Source organism: Charadrius vociferus, unplaced genomic scaffold (genome assembly GCF_000708025.1).
Source record: "Charadrius vociferus isolate BGI_N301 unplaced genomic scaffold, ASM70802v2 scaffold90, whole genome shotgun sequence".
Classification (NCBI taxonomy): domain Eukaryota; kingdom Metazoa; phylum Chordata; class Aves; order Charadriiformes; family Charadriidae; genus Charadrius; species Charadrius vociferus.
In genome coordinates this window covers 13,552,680-13,572,542 of record NW_009647222.1, presented here as the reverse complement: position 1 = coordinate 13,572,542, position 19,863 = coordinate 13,552,680, and the positions used below count along the sequence as shown (strand labels likewise).

Here is a 19,863-nt window from a genome sequence, read left to right as displayed (position 1 = left end):
AAAACAGAAAGTACTTTCCCTGATCTTTACCAGACAAGTCAAAGGGTGGTCAGCAGAGGTGAGCTTGAGCCCAGCCTCACCAGAACCACTGCTTGGGGAAGAGGAGAACAGCAGCAACAACTCTCAATCGATGTCAACATTGAACCCACACCCAGCAGAAAAGACAAGAGACTTTTTTTCTCCCCATTAGGTGTGCTCTCAAGTCCTAGCCTTATACTTTAATACATATTGCTCGTTATAAATATCCTGACTAAATTCCAACTTGGATGGTTACCTTGTTTCTACTCAAAATCTAACCTTCAGCACGGACCAGAAGAGTCAAGGTATTCGGTCCCGCAAGTGCCACCTAGAAGCACACATCTTGACCGTACCTCCTAGCCCTGCGTGGATGTTCTGTTCACACACAGAATACCTCAAATGTCATTACCACCAAATATGTGCATTTGGCCACCTGAAACGCTCCCTAAAAGCAATTCTCCTTTAAGAAACATTAACTTGCCAGCACCTTTACTCAAAAGAAAGGAGTATCCAATTAGTGAATAGTAACTACAATTGGCAGTACAAAAAGGTCTACTTTACCAAAACCCAGTAAAGTCGTTTACAGGATTTCATATCAGCCCAGAACTGGGTGCATGCTCTCTTTAAGACACCTTTAAAACCTTCTGGAAATGGACTTTACTAAAATAAGATGCAAGATAGCAGCTATTATCCACGGTACAGCTTCTGAAATTGGACATAAACACCACCGTGTGAAATCACACCCCAAGTCAAGACAAACACTGCATCTAAGAGTCAATATTTATTTGATTAATAACTTACAAAATTTAACAGATTTAATTTATGTAAGGAGAGCTAATTTATTAAACATTTTACAGATATTTTTTTTTGTTCACAATGTAATACATCAAGATCTCGACAGTATTAAAATAATACTTGGCACAGTTATAAATAAAGAATATACAAAAAAATCCATAGCTTAAAATGTAGTGATGCTGTTTTACACATTAATTGAAAAAAAAATATCTGGTGGACATCAAAGAATACAGAAACCTGCAAAGAAACAGCACATGTTTAGGGCCAAGACAAAATTCCCATTTATTCTACCTATGTCAGATTAAGTTGGTCTGATCTGCTGTTGGTCTGGATCAGCTCTGTTAAGTTTCAGAAGCAATGCAGTTTTGGTTCAACAAGTGAATTGTAAGTTTGATAACTTGACAGAAAGATGCTGCATAGTTGGCTCCCCCCTGCTTGATTTTATGATTTCACATCAAACGATTTCAGTGTTACTCAAGACAAGTTACATTTTGCACTGGAAACTTCACACATCCCAAATCCATATATGCAAGTTAATTTTCACAACTACCTACGCTATTGCTCAAATTCTGCAGGTCTCAACAAAACCATCACCAGAGAGCTATTAACAAGTAAACAGTGCAGAACTCACTACGTACTACCAAAGATCACCTCTTCTTTTGCAAACATTTTGGACATGGACTGCATGACACAATTCATGGCAGTTAACGCTACCGGGCAACTAAAACCAAAACTTGTATCATGTACTGAACTGCTCTTCTGGTGTGGTGCGAGGCGATATTTGATAAAGTGGATTGACGTTCTTCAAGTCAACCGACCCCCAAAAGAAACGTGAAAAGAAAAAATATGAACAAATAGGCAGAACGTTACTGGTGATTAAAATAAACGACATCGTAAAGTCTTCATGCTTTTTTCTGATTAGAAAAAAAATCTGAAATGTCAACAGTTTTCACTGAAATAGAACGTGTCTTCATTAGGATTGCAAATTTTGTCTGACAAAAATAGCAAAAGCTTCTTGCCGCCCCTACACCCAAACCTCTCCCATTAAAACTGCGTCCAAGACGATGTTGATTTTTCCAGTATTAAACATTCAAGTACTCTAATGCTGCACTTCTGTAAATCCTGATATCTGGTACTTGCAAACTAAGTGTGTGTCTTGAGATCAATGAACAGCTACAGAAAAAATGTTTACTTGCAAATACTGAACATCAACTATTTACAGTTTCACTGCTCCTCTTACTAAGGCAAGGGCCGGGAATACCACTAGATTGCTTTATTACCTGTAATCTGCATATTACAGAAAACGCTAATTTTGCCAAGCATCAAACATGCAGTGAATTTGCAGGGCATAACGCCTATTAACAGCAATATTGAACATCACTAAAAGCTCATTAGATATCTTCCTACACTTTTTTTGGTTGAATAAAATGAAAATGAGCAGCTTTAAATACACTAAACACACACTCACAGAGAGAAAACTATTTGATAAATTATTTATATACAGATACACATTCTTTACACTGGTCTCAGACATCTGCTTTCAGGTCCCTCCCCAAACTCCCCTCACAGGTTTCTCGAACCACTGGGTTGCTACAGCACTTAGAAGAGAACTAACCTGATTCTCAGTCTCTCTGTAAACAATAGTTAAGGAAGCAGTGAACAATTCACCATGAGTATATGAAAACACCATAACAAAAATCAGTGCATCACATTCAAGAAAAGCCCCTTTGGAATGCAATTTCAGATCATTCCTTACCTTCTAAACATATCTGTAGCATGAGAACTTAAAAAAAGAAATTAAGGGTGATTTCCACGTGCCAATACACCATCTTCTTCAGAACACTGCATTACATTTTCTGTGTGCGTGCGCTATTATGTTTTTTTTAAATTTTTTTTAAAGTTTGGTTTCCGTTATTTTACATCCAAACAAAATAAGCATTTCAGACAACTCTGGGTTCTTCTTCTGCACTTGCATTCAATTTAAAACTTATCTTGTCTTTTTATAATTGAGATTTTTGCTTTCACATCTGTGGTTTCCCCTGTGCAATTTCTCTTCCAACATGTCTCTAATTACACTACACTGTACTGTATGAGGACCAAACCTAATATTGAAACATTGCTAATTTGTGTAAGTTGCTTATACAATTACTTCAAAGATAATGATTTTTTTTCCATTTTTTCCTGAACATTATATACTGTAACCTAGTTTTACAGGTGTATCATGCATTTAAGCAGGGCTTTAACAGAAGAGCTTTCCTTATTTGCGCAATTGTTTATTTCAGACTATATAATCTCAAAACAGGGTTATTACAAATATTTAGTTGTACCATTAACTGGTGGCAAAAAACAATCACCAAAAAATGTGGGCGTTGTATTTTTTCTCAACATTATCTGACGTGCCCTACTGCTATAACTTAACACGTTACAGGGGATTCCCACCACATGATGTTTATAACAGTATTGAAAAGCACATTTTTTCAATGTACATAACACTACAGAAAATCTGTATTAAAAAATCACATTACAGGAACTACAACATAGCGATCAGTGAACTCTGCATCATGAAATTTAGTTTCATAGTCTAGATTCTTGTTGCAGTGGAATTATTCATATTGGGAAATAAATTTTTCTGCTCAGCACAACGTAACTACTTATGTCAATACTTCAATAATCTCATGCTCCATTGTGAAAGACCTTAAATAAAAAACCCAACAACAAATACTGTGAATATGCTGTCGCGAATAATTCTCGTGTTAAGAACTGTTAAAATCCCTTTTTGATCTTCCTCCTCTTCCTTACCAGGTTTGGCAGTTTATTCTGTCCATTTTTACTTTTGTTAATAAAATTCTGATGAAGAGAAGGTACCTTAAGATTCATCATCAGCCCTACACATAGCATGCTACTCTTCAAGGGATGCGGATTCGAGAGAGAGAAAATTTTTCAGGCACCACTCAAGATATGATATGCTCACAGGACGAAGGTGGTGCTACACTAGCTGGTAGCCTGATCCTGAAGTTTGGTCGTATTCTATTGTATACTGCCTTGTCCAGTCCACAATAACAGGCCGAAAAAGACCACAGCATCTGAATTCAAAGAAGTCTATAATGTTCCTTATACATCCATGGCTACAAACAAAACAAAAACACAGGTTAGTAAGCAATATCAGAGCTCACCTAACAAAGTACATTTTTTGTCTACCTACAAAATCTGTTCTTCACCCTCTAAGCTCCTAACTGTAGAAAACCCATTCAGATGAGAATTATCTTAGTGCTTGCTGATGAGCAAGTTCTCAAATAAGAAGTATTTGATGATGATGACTGATGAATGTTTGATCCTCGGATACAACCAAGACCCTAACTTTCTTCCACTGTCTACCAAAACTGTATGGAGAAATGTAACATATTATTGTCAGTGCACCATCATGTAGCATAGAATGGTAATTCAGATGCCTTTCTAAAAGGAAAGTTGCATTGTAGAGATGGATGGAAGACAAAACAGTATAAAGTGAATGCCTTCTTAGAATAATTTCCATTTTCATTAATATCTATTTCTGTCATACATACTGGTTCACCAGCTGCAGGTCTAAGATGAATTAAGTCCCTAGACAACACAAAATTAAGAAAGCATTATCTGAATGAAATGAACTATTCAAGTACTTGCTGCTGCTGAATCAATTACTGTCAAATATTTAAGATATCTACATCAACATTCCAACATGATGGGGTTTTTTTAACTTAATTTCACATGGGCTGAATAGATCACAGTTTCCTGGAGAAGAAACTCGTGTTATGATGTAAGCAAGAACAGATCTAAGCAACAAGGAGATTACTTTATGTCAATGCTTCACCTGACAGGTGATGCCAAGCCAGTTATTTTAGACATCTGGTGTTATTTTCAGGAGTCATTTTTATAATAGCAGCTATTTCAGTGAAAATGGTTAGCGGAGGTGACATTAATTTGGGGATAAAAGCAGTAGTTTTTTCCTATCCTGTGCACCACCTTGTGTTCTTCAGGCAAAATAATTATCTGGTTTTGTTACAACTCTAATGTGGAGGAAGGCCGCAACCATACAGAGATGCTCGTCTGCTTCTCACAAAAAGTTTTTTTATGGAGAGATATTAAAAAAAGATCACACAAAATTCTCTTCTAACACAAAAATCAAACTGCAACAAGAACTCCTATCTCCTCTTCCCCTGGGGTGTCACCTGACAGAGCAGCAACTCCCACAGGAGAAACAGCATACGAGGCAGGATGAGATGTGCTTCTGTCCTTTCTCTGCTCCTTTTGTAACATGCCTTCCTTTATTTCCTGCTTTGGCTCCACAAGCGGCTCTGTGCTGCTGTATTCCCATCCCAGTGCTACATCGTCCCCGAGCCCTCTCTCAGCGTGTGCCCTCATCACTACAGAAACCAGAATCCCAACCTACCCTTTACATACTGATACCCAAAAGCCCACGTCTCACCCATGCACCACCCGCTTCAGTTCCTGGGACACCCTGTTTCCTTCCTCACAAATAGCTTTGCCCGTGCCCTTCCTCCTGAGCAGGAAATGACGCCTCTTTTCATAGAATCATAGAATGGTTTAGGTTGGGAGTGACCTTAAAGACCAACCCCTCTACCATAGGCAGGGTCACCTCCCACTAGACCAGGTTGCTCAAAGCCCCATCCAGCCTGGCCTTGGACACCTCCAGGGACAGAGCTTCCACAATTTCTCTGGGCAACCTGTTCCAGTGCCTCACCACCCTGAGTGAAAAATTTCTTCCTGATATCTAATCTAAATATACCCTCTTTCAGTTTGAAGCCATTACCCTTCCTCCTATCACTGCATGCCCTTGTAAAAAGTCCTTCCCCAGCTCTCCTGTAGGCCCCCTTTATGTACTAGAAGGCCGCTATAAGTTCTCCCCAGAGCCTTCTCTTCTCCAGGCTGAACAACCCCAACTCTCTCAGCCTGTTCCCATAGGAGAGGTGCTCCAGCCCTCTGATCATCATTTTCTCACAGTATAGGGAGCAAGGGGAGCTACTGCACAGAGCAAGTTCAACAGCACTTTAAATATCAATCAGGAGACGTGATTGCCTGGTGCGGAAGTGAAGATCCAGGTCCACGCTGACACCATGCAATAAGCAATTACCTCTGGTTTGGGCATCTGATTTATAAAGAGGATATTTATTTCCCCATAAACTATACAGCAAAATACAGCCACTGCCGGAAAGCATTCTTTTCTGTGTTTGTGCATCCCTGAGTAGAGTCACTACAAAATGTTGATCACTCCCTTTAACTGGATAGAATGTGTTACTGTAAAAACAGCTGACAGATTCAGCATTCCAAGTAGTGCAAATATCCTAAAAGTATTTAGGTATGTTCTGTTTCAACGAGCTGCACAATTCAAATGTACGCAAGGCTACACAAATAAGAAATATGTTTACACTTTAAAACTTACTTGAATGGGCTTTCAATAGATGTGGTTGTAACTTTAAAGTGCTTGTATCTTCTTGCATTCATTCTTTCATTTGTCGTGATACCCAAGCAAGATATCTGAAGACAGGAAAAAACAGTAAACAATTTAGCTCATGTGAAAACATGCAAACAAGCCCTGCATGAGCCAGACTGAAAACGGAGGACCAAATTTACTGGTTTATATTCCTTCTTTTGAAGAAGGAATTTGTGTCTGGGGAAATTATCGGGTCCCAACATAAAACATCATACGACAGCCGTACCAGACTGTGCAAAAGGTTTAATTTTGAAAGTGATCAGAAATAAATCATGATCACTGAATAAACTGTGGCTTCTCAGTTCATAAGAGATGCCTTTAACTACATTGTCAGCTGAAGCGTACTGTAAAGAATAGATTCAGGAGTTACTTTACACAGCATTTGAACAACTTTCTTCTCCTCCTGACGTTGTGGTTATAGCTCCAGTAATGTTTTTTCCCCCCATTTATAAATTTGTCGCAGTAGCACAATTTTTCTGTCTGCAAGACAAGATGACCAGAAAAAAAGCGGGGGTTCTTTGGTGTTGTTGCTTGTGTTTTTTCCTTTTTACAGAATCATTTGGCCCAAAGGCTATGATTGTCTGTAACGGCTTTCCAACTACGTTAGCCAAAAAGGGTATCTTACATAAAACTGGAGTTTACTGTAATGTGATGTAACTGGAAACAGAAATGTGAGAAGTCCCTTAGCAGCTTTATACTACAGAAGATAAAATCTTGAAATTCCTAGTGAAATATAAAAAGTCAACTCTGTTGCATGTTACAAAAGCAAGAACATTTAAGAAGTTAACTTTGGGCTGGCTTGCCTCGTTTGGATGTACTTAATATCTCAAGTGTTTTCTTCGCCTCCAGGAAACCCAGTGAAGTTTCACATCTATGTATATAAATGAGCTCTCAACGGCCAACTTTTGAAGTAGGAAGTAAAGGTTTGAAATTATTTTTCTAAAACAGTATGTAGTGTTTTGACAATAACTCTGGCCAGTTCAATAAGAAGGATAGGTCCAAACTTTATGATGGAGAGGAAAACAAAAGCAGCGAGAGTAGGGGCCGTGCAGGTGCAAATCAAAAGAAGCAACACTTCTATCAATTTCATCATTATGGCAAACTCCAAAGAGATTTGCCAAGAGCAATCCTAAGTTTTCTATGCGTAAAACTCTTAGGAAATTAAGTGTTATGACTGTGTGTTCGGTTTTCATTTTTCCAGGATTATTAAAGAAGTCAAAGGCTAGAATTATTTTGTTTAATGATACCAAATACTATGAGATGGATTTTGCAAGTGGCATAATTCAAAGATGCACCTGTACATAGATTGTATTAACAGGAATCCTCAATAGGGAACCCAATGGATCATGATGTAGTATGATGGAAGGCTCCCCGGCAAGTTACGTACTTGCTCTGCTTCAAGTCTGGTGGGTTAGACTGCTCTGAAAGCCACCTTAAATACATGTAGTTACCTCTGCACATTTATCTTGGGCAGGAAAGACCTCTAAAAGACTGAAGGGCTCGCGCTCACAGAGAGAATTTTGGAGTTGACATACATGGTAAATAATGAATATTGTAGAGAAAGAAGGATAAAACTTAGATTTCCTCAAAAGTTTTACCTACGCCTTAGAGGATGATTTTTATTTCCAGGATCTCTGGAAAGATTAAATCAGTAAGTCTCACAGTTCGTTACTGACAAGTCATACCGAAAGACTTTCGAGTCATACTGAAAGCTTTTCAGTATGACTTGTCTTTCCTTAAAAAGGATAAAGAAAATCTTGGGTTTGGTCAGATTACAGTACAGTAATGTGATCAGAAATCTCACTGAAGCAGTGTAAGAAATTACTGCACCCCCTTTGAAGTTACCACCCTCATTCTGCTGATGACATAGTGCACTATTCCAAGTTTGACCCACAGATCTTATCCTCTATTAGTCTTTATTGCCTTTCTCTGGTCTGTTTTGCCTTTTTGTCATTCTGAGAATGGAAAGTGGGAGGTTGGTATTTTAACCTCTTGTGAAAACAAAAGGCACAAGTGAATGAGAAGTGTATGATGCCTAATACCTAGAGACAACAGATGCCTGCCTCCTCCAGTGTGGGTGAGAGACCGAACGCTTGGTCTTGCATAATGAACATTAAAATTTAAATGGCAGACCTATCTGATATTCTTATGTCACTCCCCAGACTCAGCATTACACATTAATTTCTCTTCCATACCTGATACATCTGACACATGAGTAACACAGCCACCCACATGAAGTGAAAAACACTGTTTAGAAACATCCAAAACATCCACGGAGAACAGGTAGCAATCTGTGTAATATAGGTCCAGAAGCCATCCTTTGCATAACTTGTCTCACAGTGGAAACCCCAGTCTAGAGAAAAAAAAAAGTGTAAAAAAAAAACCATACAGAAGATTTAAGATATGTTTATGGAACATCAACATAATGCCTACACTAAAATGTATTAAATTAAGTAAGAAAATTACAATGTGCCAAAATAGTTTTACTTGCTCTCTCTTCCTTTCCCAACTCCTTGAATATATGACACATGCACATACTTGGCTGTGATGAAGAAAAAAATCCAGGACAAGAAAAACATAATCTTCTAACTTAAAATATCCAGTATAGTCAATTATTAATATGCAGTTCAATTCCACAATCAAAAAATCCAAAACACCGATCAGGCAAAAATCTGTGAAAATCCATACCAGGAAATAAACAAAGTATTTATACGTAATTAAAAAAAAGCCAAAAAGCCACATTTACTCACAAGAGATACATCCATAAATCATCCAGCAGATCATAAAAAGCAGGAAGAACAGGTATCCCATAAAATAGCGATGGTTCCCGGCTCCTAAAGTTGCACAAGAACAACAGGGATTACATTACTACACTTTCAGAAGAAAGACAACACTACATCAGAAATTTTAATTGCTTGCTTGGAAGTACTGCTTATTATTGTATACAGAAACATTACTCTCCAATATTAAGCCAATGTAAGTTCAAGAGAGTGAAATGAGCCGGTTTGCTTAGGATTTTTTTTTTAACTTCTGAGACAACAAAGCGATGTTTTATTTTCTTCAATTTCTGTCACATTACAGCTGCAATTCACACAAATGCATTTCATTTGTAACCTCTTTCATGAACTAATAAAATTATTGATAGGCAATATTTCGAACAATGTTGGAGACAGCTATTGCAGAGACCTCAACAGCCAGGAATTACACATCAAAAATATTTTTGAAATTCCATTAAAAAACCGTCAGACTGCAGAGTTCACTCTCTTAAAAGAAACAGAAATATGAAAAAATATACAACCTCCCTTTATAATAAGCTAACTCACAACTTAAGTTTAAACCTGCTTGATGAAGCTAGCTAAAAATAAAATGTCTAATAGAACTTGTAAAACAAATACATTTAACTGAACAGACAAGGCCTAACAACCTGGCTAAAATAATGAATGGGATAAACCCCATTCTGCTTAAGACAGAATTTAAATGCAAGAAAATTCAGTTATTAAAAGACTGATCTATTTTTAAACTTAACAGAGTTAAAAAGATGCCTTTTATGCGAGTACATCATAATTCTGAAGTACTCAGCCTTCCTTCTGTTTGTGAAATATGTCCAGTGTTGCAACCTTCCAACAGCTCTAGGCTATAAACTAAACCCACAGAGATGATAATGGGCTACAAAAGGTTTGGCTGTCATCATCTACCAGCACAGCATTTACTTCTTCATTATGTCAAATGTTTTGCCTGCTAAAACAAGAGCATCCTCTGGAGGCAGAAAATAATCAAGTGCTTTTAGCAAGTGAACTGAACGAGTATATAAATAAGAGATGAGGAATAATACACATACAACACAAGCTAGACTAAACACAAGACATTTCCTTGAAAATCAAACAAGTTCCTTCAGACATAAAATGTGTTGTAACATCGCCTCAATCACCTAAGAGCATGAGAAACAGTGTTGGGAATGTCCCTAAGGTATCACTTTCATTTGCATTCTAAATTTCAGAACTGTTAAGTTTCATAAAAGACATTTTTTTTTAAAAATGGAAGTTAAACAGTGACCTAGAGGTCCACCTGAGAGGCATCTGGTGAGACGTTTCATTCAGCAGCATCTTCAGTAATACTAAACCAAATTCTGCTTGACAGGAAATTTGTCTGTATTTGGTAAAACCAAACCTGTAGCGTTTAAGACTATAAATGAGACAGGTACAATCTTGGTCTCAGTTAAAAAAAAAGACTTTGGAGAAAAAAAAAAAAGAAAAAAAAAAAGAGCGGAGCAACTGCCTTTCTTCTGTGTCTTAAATAAGATTGGGTAAAACACACCACTATTCTCTACGGTTTCACACTGGACTGGCAGGAACACAGCCAGTTATCCTCCACAGTTAAAACAATGCTGTAAGAATTGCTGCTAATTTCTTTTACATGGTTGTGCTTATATTACACATATGTAAAGATAACTGATTTTTTACTGATGGAGTTATATCGCACGATTTAGACAATTTCTTAATTTTTCCTACTTTTAGCTCCTTGGAGAAAAATCTTTATTGGGGGGGGGGAAGTGATCACTATTCTAAACCGTAAGATAATTTCTCAAACACAAGACCCACCTTCTGAGTCGCTGCTATCAGAACAACAATTCAGTACAACGTCAGCATAACTCATGTGATGTAACAGTTTAAAATTTGGGTCTAGCTCCTTTCACGCTGTTACCTGAAAACTAAATTTCTGTTGCAAGTCTGCGGTTTGTGTTTGAAACGTAACTACAAGTTTAATAAAATCTGTTATTTTTCCATTTTCATTTTCAAACAACCAACTGTAAAAAAAAAAAAGCTATTTTGATACTCCATTAAAAAGATGAGTATAATCACCTTTAGAAACTTGCTCACTGTAATTTTAACTAAAATTTTGCAGGTATGATGAAAATAAGTTGCTCCAATTGCCAATTTATTTATTTTTCAAATAGTCTGTACTTTTTGTCAGCCTCTTCAGAATGGTAAAAATATTCTCTCTCAATCTCTTTATGTGCCAAGTTTTATCCCTAAAGGATTTATTTCAGAGTGTCTGTACATACTCTTACAATATTTCTCAATCCTATATTTAGTAAAATTCTTATCCTTCTAACACATTCAAATACGACTACACAAAACATTTCCAAATTCCACCTTTCCAGAAAGGCATGATTCATGTTTCCCTTTTTGGCCAACATACCACAAATGCTGTTTTAAGAATGGATTCTGTTTTGTAATCCTACGCTCAGAGTCACCACGTACCAATCTGAGAGACAGAGAAGCCATATAAGGCCATTTAGACCATCGCTCCCTACAGTCCATGGCTATTCCCATAGTGTGATTCCTAATGCTTTTTTTTCCCAGCATACTTTCAAGTGTCCTAGTGTTTACTTTTACCTCCAGCTATCCCAATCTGTATGAGACCACTAGTAGGGGGATTCTGCTTCTCCGTCACCACTGTTTTTTAAAAAAACATTTCCTGCATCTAACTTAATCCCATTACTCACTCTCTCAATACACACAAACTAAGTTTTGTCCTCCCCCAGCTGTTTTTTATGCTTTTTGAGTTACTGATTAAAATACTGGATCTTTCTGTCCCATTGACAAGTAGTCCTCAGCCGTCTTGCCAAAAATACTGTCACTAAGCACTCTCCAAAAGCTAAACCTATGCCCCCCTACCTCTTTTGATTAAAAATTTCTTAGTTCTTCATTGTAAACCATCTAAAATACAAATGAAAAGTAACTCGCGTAGTAACATCAGTAGGAAATGTAAAGCAGAAGGGAGAGATACAAGCCCATCTCAACGAAACTTCAGTGATGCTCTGTTACAATTCAAATGCCAGCATTGACTATTTCACGCTTGATCATAAGACCACACTACTGTGACTATCCGTTATTATATATATTTGGAAGAACGACAATGAAGCATTTATTTGCTGTCAGATGTCAATGTATCCAGGTCCTAATTCCTCCCCATGATTAAACTTACCTCTGCTTGTGTCCTAAAATAAAAAACCAACAGTGAAGCAAGCTGCACTCATTTCCTAGCTGTGAAGTTTTCAGCGCTCCCTGCATAATAATGGCTTTCAGATAAGTTTCTCAAAAAGTAAAACAGGGAATAGTAGCATTTAGAGACTTTATTCCTGTTCTATATCTGTTCCTTTCATCGTCACTGGGGAGAAAAAATGACTACCTGGGGGGTGAAAAAGAGAATACCTCAATAGGAAGTCAGTTATTCTGTATCTAAATGCTATGATAACTTCATTTTTGAATACGTATGCCTTCCCATTAAATTAGAAAATTATCAAAGATGAAAATTTTTATCTTACATAATGGATAATCCTCGGTTGTGGAATCAGTACATACCTTTTCTGTGGACATAAAATGCACTTAAGCTTTGCATCTTTTAATGACTAGAGTTTAAGTTAACAAAAATATATAGGTAGGAAACAGAATTAGAGGATAGGTATATAATAGACAATACAAATGAGAATAACGCAGAGAATCAAATACAGAAAAAAATAAAGCTCAGCATGGCAATGCTTTTCCTTCTACCAAAAAAGTTCTCAAAAGTTTTTGCCAGGCTTTGGCAGAAGCCAGCTCACTTTCACCACGAAACAAGAACAGACAAAGCCCTGCACAACATGCGGGGTTGATTTCGGAAGCTTTTCCCTTATCTGTTATGACGATACCGTACTTTAGCAAATTACTCACCTACACAGTTACCCACCCACGGGCAGTGATGATCAAATTTTGCTATACATCGATTGCATACACCACAGTGTTTGGACCTCACTGGCTTCCGTATCTGTAATGATTATTAACACTTGTTTAGAATAGCAAAAAGGTACTGACATGTTTATATAGGAAACAACCCTCAATTTAAATGCAATTTGATTTCCCGTTGTTAACCTCTTCGAGAACTTCAAATTTGATGCTTATTTTTAAAGCAAGCTTAGCTATTAAGCTTAATCTGTATACTATTTAACACAAACACCTATGTATTTGGATTCTAGGATTTTTTTTTTTCTTTTTTTCATACAAAGTTCTCCTATCCCCTCCAGCTATTGAGCTTTGGATAGCAACCAGTCTCATTTCAGCTTTTTGAGAACTGAAGTACAGAATGAGTTTGAGTTCCACGATTCTGTCAGGATCATTCATAATTGCGCTCTAAGGTAAAGTGTTCCAGCTTATTTTCTAAAGACGGGAATACGACTCAACAAATGGAACTCAGTGGAACTTAAAATGCTAAATTACTCTCAATAATTTTTTTTAAAGGTTATGTTTTGAAAGAAATATAAAATGCCAATAAAAGAACTGCTATTAAGTGTTTTGAGATATGAATGTATGTACACACATCATATTTCAGGTGTCACATCTGTAAATAATTTTCCAGATTTAATTTTGGGAATATTAACATCATTCGTGTTCTACGTAAGTCAGAGCATTATAGTGTAACACTGACAACCTTGATAATTTTGGATTTGCTAGTTAACTTTTTAAGTAAGAAATGTGTTACATTTACTATGGTTACTTTTTTTTTCCCTAAAGCAGTGATTTTCTTGTAAATTTTCTGCGGTGAAACTAAGTATTAACTACTCCAAAAAAAAAAAGCTTTACAAAAATGAAGATTTTTTTTTTTCTCCCTCTCAACTGCCACCAAATTGAGAAATACAATTGGTTTTTGAAAAAAATATTTTACTTGAAGACCACATAATTTTACTGTGAGTTAGAGAGGTGGTGGAATGTCACCAGTGACTTTCATAACTAATTAGATGTATAACCAACCACCTTGGTAGATACATGGGGTACTTGGATTTCAACACTAGCAAGTTTTTTCTGCAATGATAATTTTTTTCCTCTTATTGTTGCAGGGGTTTTTGTGTACAGATATATTATTTATTGAAAAGACTACTTAAATAAAGATTACAAATAAATCCTTCCCTTGATATTGCATCATTTAGGGCAAAGCCAAATTCAGCATAGGAACATCTAGTTTTGGTCTAGCGTGAAAAACAAACAAACAAAAAAAAATCAGTGCTGCAATTGATTGAAAAATACACTACCAAGCAGGTACTGCAGAATATACTGAGGTCCAGACTTCCTGTCTCTGCAAGTTCTACTATTGTCTGCAGAAAAAAAAGAAATAAAAAAAGAAATTTCGAATTTAGCATATAAACAAATGCTGACAACTGTTGTAATATAGCTGCTTCTCAGACCCAGGGTTGGGAACTCTATTCATTTCAGGTACTTTCTAGACACAAGAACAATTTAAATTCAGCTGAATCTGATTTTAAACCTATGATGTTAAACCAATATACACATTTACTTCTAAATTAATTCTGGCTTATACTTATTCCTAGTCTATCTAGGTTTAATTAGAGAAAAAGCAAGCTGCTATTGAATTTGATACAACCACACGGTGATCAGCATTGGTTTGACTAACCTGTTGTTAAACCTGTTAAAATAAATGCAGCTGAATTTCCAAACAGGAATACAAATAAAATTAGCTAGCAGGATCAGCCAGTCTAGAAACCAGACCTTCTTTCCAGAGGTATCCGGTCAAAACCTTTAAATCTATATTCACCTCTTTCCTCAGATGTCGAAGACTTCAAGAATGGAAAGAAATAATGCAAAGCAAACCTCCTCTTACAGATAATGTCACACCTATATGGGTCAAGTGATACACAGAGTTAGGTATCGGCATGCCTATACCTTCACACTAAATGATAGCTTTTTTTATTTTGCACACTCCTTCAGTATGCACTTCATTGCTGGAATAGGAGAAGCCTATTATTCCATGAAATGGTTTCCAACAAGTTTTAAAATCCTGCAGCTGAAATTGTGCCATGTGAGACTTAAATGACATTTGCAACATACGGAAAATATCCTGAAAACGTCTTTTGACAGAATAGCCTTCCCTGAACCAGGAGGAATTGGCTCAGCATAAATAGCCTAATGGCAAATAGATCCATCTACTGCTGCCTTTCAAACCACGCATATCTTATGCATCAACATGGTTTCTGACTGCAGAAGCAATAGAATAGCCCTTACAACTATTTTCTCACCGCAGCAATATAAACATAACTTCCTTAATTAGCTGATGACCACTAAGGCGGGTATCTTGACAGAAGCCGCAAAAGCGTCCCTTCAAAATACTACACTTAGTAACTGGTCAGGAAAAATTTATGGAAATTCTTCTTCAAACTAACCAGTAAGAGCTACAGTCAACAGTCCAGGGGTAAATCAGTGTCTTAATGCTTCCCCTGCCAATCTCAGGTAGATGAGCATCTTTACAGTTGTTCTAACACTTCTTCAGTAAGCTCTGAAAGTTGGACTATTTTTTCTCCTCGCTTGTTGTATTTCCATTGGCTGTTGGCCCAGTATTCTTGTCTCTACCACTGCAACCCCTCAGATCCCCTCTCCGACCAACTACTGCCATTCATAAGCTCTTCCATGTCCCTCTTGCATCTTGCCAACTTCAGTACTCTACATCCCTTTCTCATCCCCCTCTGCCATCCTTTACTGCTCTACCAACATTTCCCACTATAGGACTGGAAATTAAAGAGCCTCCCTCACAGAGGTAACCCTTGTACATAAACCAGATGAACAGAAAGTAAAAAACCCAACAAGACATACGTACCATGGTTTCAATGCTGCTGATATAGGTTTTGATACCGTAATATATTTTGGACTATTTAATAAATAGTTACTCTGATTTCGGTGGAAGTACACACTACACTACAGCGTAACGGAAGGAGGTACAAAGGAACGTATGTGGTGTAATGGTCCAACACAGGACTTCAGTATTATCCACAAGCACCACCCCAAAGCTCAGGAGAACAGAACCGAACAAAAGTAGATAAACCACTTAAATATAACTCTCCTTAGAGATTATAGCATAGAGACCCAGGAGCAGTTAAGCTAGAGCAACATTTTTGTTGTTTGTAAATGTTGCGTCTATTTTCTGTGCTTTTTGAACTATTAATATTTTATTTTGCAAACTTGGAATTGTTTATTTATTATTTATTTACTTATTTTAAGAGTCAGCTTGGGTTATTTTGTAACACAGAAGAAAGGACATGACACATCAGTACAATAAACATCTGAAATTCTTGCTTACTACACATTTCCAAACACACTTAATTTGGTCATCTGGAATTAAAAGAATTTTTTGATTGCTTATTCCAAAGCTAACGGCTAACTCAATATAAAACATTTGGAAACCAATTACAAAAACATGAGAAAGCAGTACCATGCCCAAAGGTAAGACACGCACCCTACAGTGGTTTATGCCCCTAATAATACATCATTTTATTTTTTGGTTAGCTGCAATGTAAGACATCCAGAACATTACAGCCTGCAACCGAAGAAGTTGCATTTTACAATTCCTATCCAGTTCAGCAAGGCTTTTGTAACCACACTTAACTACTTAAGCAAGTAGATCAAATGAATTGCATATTTGTACCATTTGCTGAATCCGAACCAATGTGCAGTTGCTGACTCCTCTACTTAATTCAGTCCAGTTGAAGGAAGAGAATTTAGCCTGGACCTTAGTTTGGCAAATTTGCAATAACAGAAAGGGAATTTGCAAAATAAATCTGCACATTGACTATCAACTCAGTAATAATTTATCAGACAAAAAAAAATAAATCACATAAACTATCACAACCATCTTTTAAAGGCTATTATACATTTATCACTACATAAGGCCATTAATTCCAAGTGTCCGCTGTCAATCCACGCAGGTGTTTTCACATACAAGTGTGAAGAAGAACCACAAAACTCGCTTTTGGTGGGATGTGAGCTTCGACGAAACTTGCCCAAAATGAAACAAACAAAATGTTTCTACTGCTTGAATGGTTTTGCAATATTCAATACCGAGTTTGGCTGCTGAGGACAATGTACTTTAAAAAAAAAAAAATTAGAAATGCTAACAATAGTGTTATAAAGTCTTAGAAAGGTATCATTAGATCACCCGTATCTTCTCTAATACTTAAACCAACAGAAAAAAAACCCTCCACCCCAGACTGCCTGGGGTTTGGGTTATTTTTATCCTCATTCAGTCTAATACTTTTAGACACAGAGTTTAAAAAAAACTGGAGGTGTTTTAAATGCTGGAATTTTTTTGAGAATCAAATCAACTAACACTTATCCCATAATGGGTCATTTGTTTCAGTAAAATTCTGAAACTTCAAATCTTAATTTTCACCCAACTGCCTTTTAAACTTTTTTATCTTGAAAATCTAAGTAGTGATTTTGCTACTCAAAATGACCTAAACGTAACTTTGGACCAGTAAGCACTTGAACATATATTCCAAATGTGAAAAAAAGAAACCTGGATGACAAGTGAAAGGAAAACTTTTCAACATTTTAGACCTTTTGTTATATGACAATTTATTGAAATTTCATGTACTGAACAGCAAACTACGCTGACCAACTGATGGCAGGCTGCTGAAGATCAAGTTTCACATATCTCATGGCTTTACCTTTTTCTTTTGTTCTTCCGTGGCTTTGATGATTCCTGGATCAGATTTCCAGGATTTTCCAAAATTGTAGAAAAGTGCAACGCTATTCGCGAGGAATGGAAGATGTATAAAGAAAAAATTGAGATGTGTTTGAAGTCAAGGAATCTAAAGCTTAAAACCAAATTTCCTCTTCAAAATACCCACTGATAATTCTGAAATAAAATTTAAATAAATTTAATTTTTATGAACGCCGTTGAGCCACTGTCTTTTGAATTAATAAAACTCAGCAGTGTTTTAAGAACTAGCTTGGTACTCATATTTTCTGCTGCTTAAACTTGAAAACTTACTTTTTAAAATGCTGAATTCCATGAGGCATTTCTAAAGCACTTACCCTTCCAAAGAATGAATAACGATAGTGCAGTTTTTGCAATTATTTTTTCCCTTTAAATAAATTAAATTCCATGAAATTTATCTTCTTAAAACTATTTCCTGTTTTCACAATAAACACTTCAGAGCTCTATTTATAAGCTAGTAATTTGACTGCCTATGTCTTCAGTGGCTTGATATTCCCGTGAGATCACAGAAAGGACTGTTTCCAGCCATAGAAGGAATTGTGCTGCAATGACCACTGTTGCACGGCACTCACCTCTCAACACCACTTATCTCCAAGAAAGGTACTGTCTCATACCTGGTCCTAATACAAGGCGATACCCATATTTTACATGAATGATAGTTATTTTTAACACACTCATACATCTAATACTCACAAACCCACAGGATTTAGTATTCTCTGGAATTGTTTATAAAATCAATCACCATATAAAGACAGAAAATAACCATTAGTTTTAAAATAGACTTCCTGTGTTGAATGACTTGCCATATAACATGCCTAGTCTTACAACACTTGACATTTCTTCACTGAATTAAAACATTTCTTAGCAATGATGTTGAAAAAACAAATACTTAAGACACGCCTCTTCCACAAAAGGTGGAAAATTATCTACTCTGATAAACATACAAAAGACTTGACCAACCTGACTAAAGATACCTGTCAGCTGTCTGTCATAACTGCAAGGAGATGCTCTATCTGACAAAGATGTAGTGGCAGAAGCCTCTACAGCATTATCCAGGCAAAAAGGACATGAATTACTCAGGCACAAATCACTGCATACCCAAATTACACAATATTCTGAGTAACTTAGATGAATATTTCTCTCTACTTCAGTATTCATTAGAACTTCTACTGTAATTAAAGTCTAATATATTGTGTGTTTGTATTACAAACCCCTTTATATAAGACTTAAAAACAAGCATGATGCGGTAATTTGTACTGAATTGGTAAATAATACTTTAAAGACAACAACAAAAAACATTTTTTGCATGCTTTGAATAGATGCTCATATATATTCTGCTATATATGTACCAATATATTCTCTTCTGTTTGACACAGTTCTTGGAAAAAATGTTTTTGAAGGCATTAAGCAGTATTAAGAAAAAAAAATACATCAGACATTGATAAGCAAATCCACATGGTACAGATGCAAGCAAATATTAAATAAAAAAAACAGAATTTCTATAAAATAGCATTATCTCAAATCCTTCTGTACTGCTCTTGTGATGTGAAAGAACCTGGAAATATGAATAAATACAAGTAAGGCCTCTTTTTGACTTCTGAAATGCTAACAAAATCTCATTGTTCAAGTGAAGTGTATCCTGAATAACTTCTGTTTTTCTTCTGTTGAGGGGAAGAATTGGCTGTAAATTCCTAATAAAAAATATTGGCAAGTTAAGTTAAAATTTTAATCATGTACCTCATGTAGTAGAACGTTAGTATTAACTCACTAAAGGCTAATTAATCTTTCCTCTAACAAGCTGTTTCCAGCAAGTTTATAATAGGGGGAAAGAAACACCAGCTATACTATAACCTAAACACTCACAGTTCTATTTGATACATTACAGAATAAAAGCTCTGACTTTAAATTTATACAACCTAATTTCTTCCTATTTTTCTTTTAAAATTACCTGCTGCCAAGAATAAGCTGGTTCAACTTATTTGTATAGCTAGAGGGAGACTACATTTTCCTTAGAATATAAA

General features: G+C 36.3%; 1 protein-coding gene across 1 annotated transcript in view; it reads right to left on the bottom strand.

The window, feature by feature from the left end:
- Positions 1-784: 784 nt before the first annotated feature.
- ZDHHC17 (zinc finger, DHHC-type containing 17) overlaps positions 785-19,863 on the bottom strand; it is a 61,725-nt gene continuing 42,646 nt past the window's right edge. Inside the window, exons 10-16 of the mRNA XM_009879739.1 lie at positions 17,790-17,914; positions 14,367-14,429; positions 13,015-13,108; positions 9,052-9,135; positions 8,497-8,654; positions 6,251-6,345; positions 785-3,938 (exon numbers count right to left, since the gene is read on the bottom strand). Coding sequence (XP_009878041.1) covers positions 3,800-3,938; positions 6,251-6,345; positions 8,497-8,654; positions 9,052-9,135; positions 13,015-13,108; positions 14,367-14,429; positions 17,790-17,914 — 758 coding nt within the window. The 3' untranslated portion in view covers positions 785-3,799. The remainder of the gene's footprint in view (positions 3,939-6,250; positions 6,346-8,496; positions 8,655-9,051; positions 9,136-13,014; positions 13,109-14,366; positions 14,430-17,789; positions 17,915-19,863) is intronic.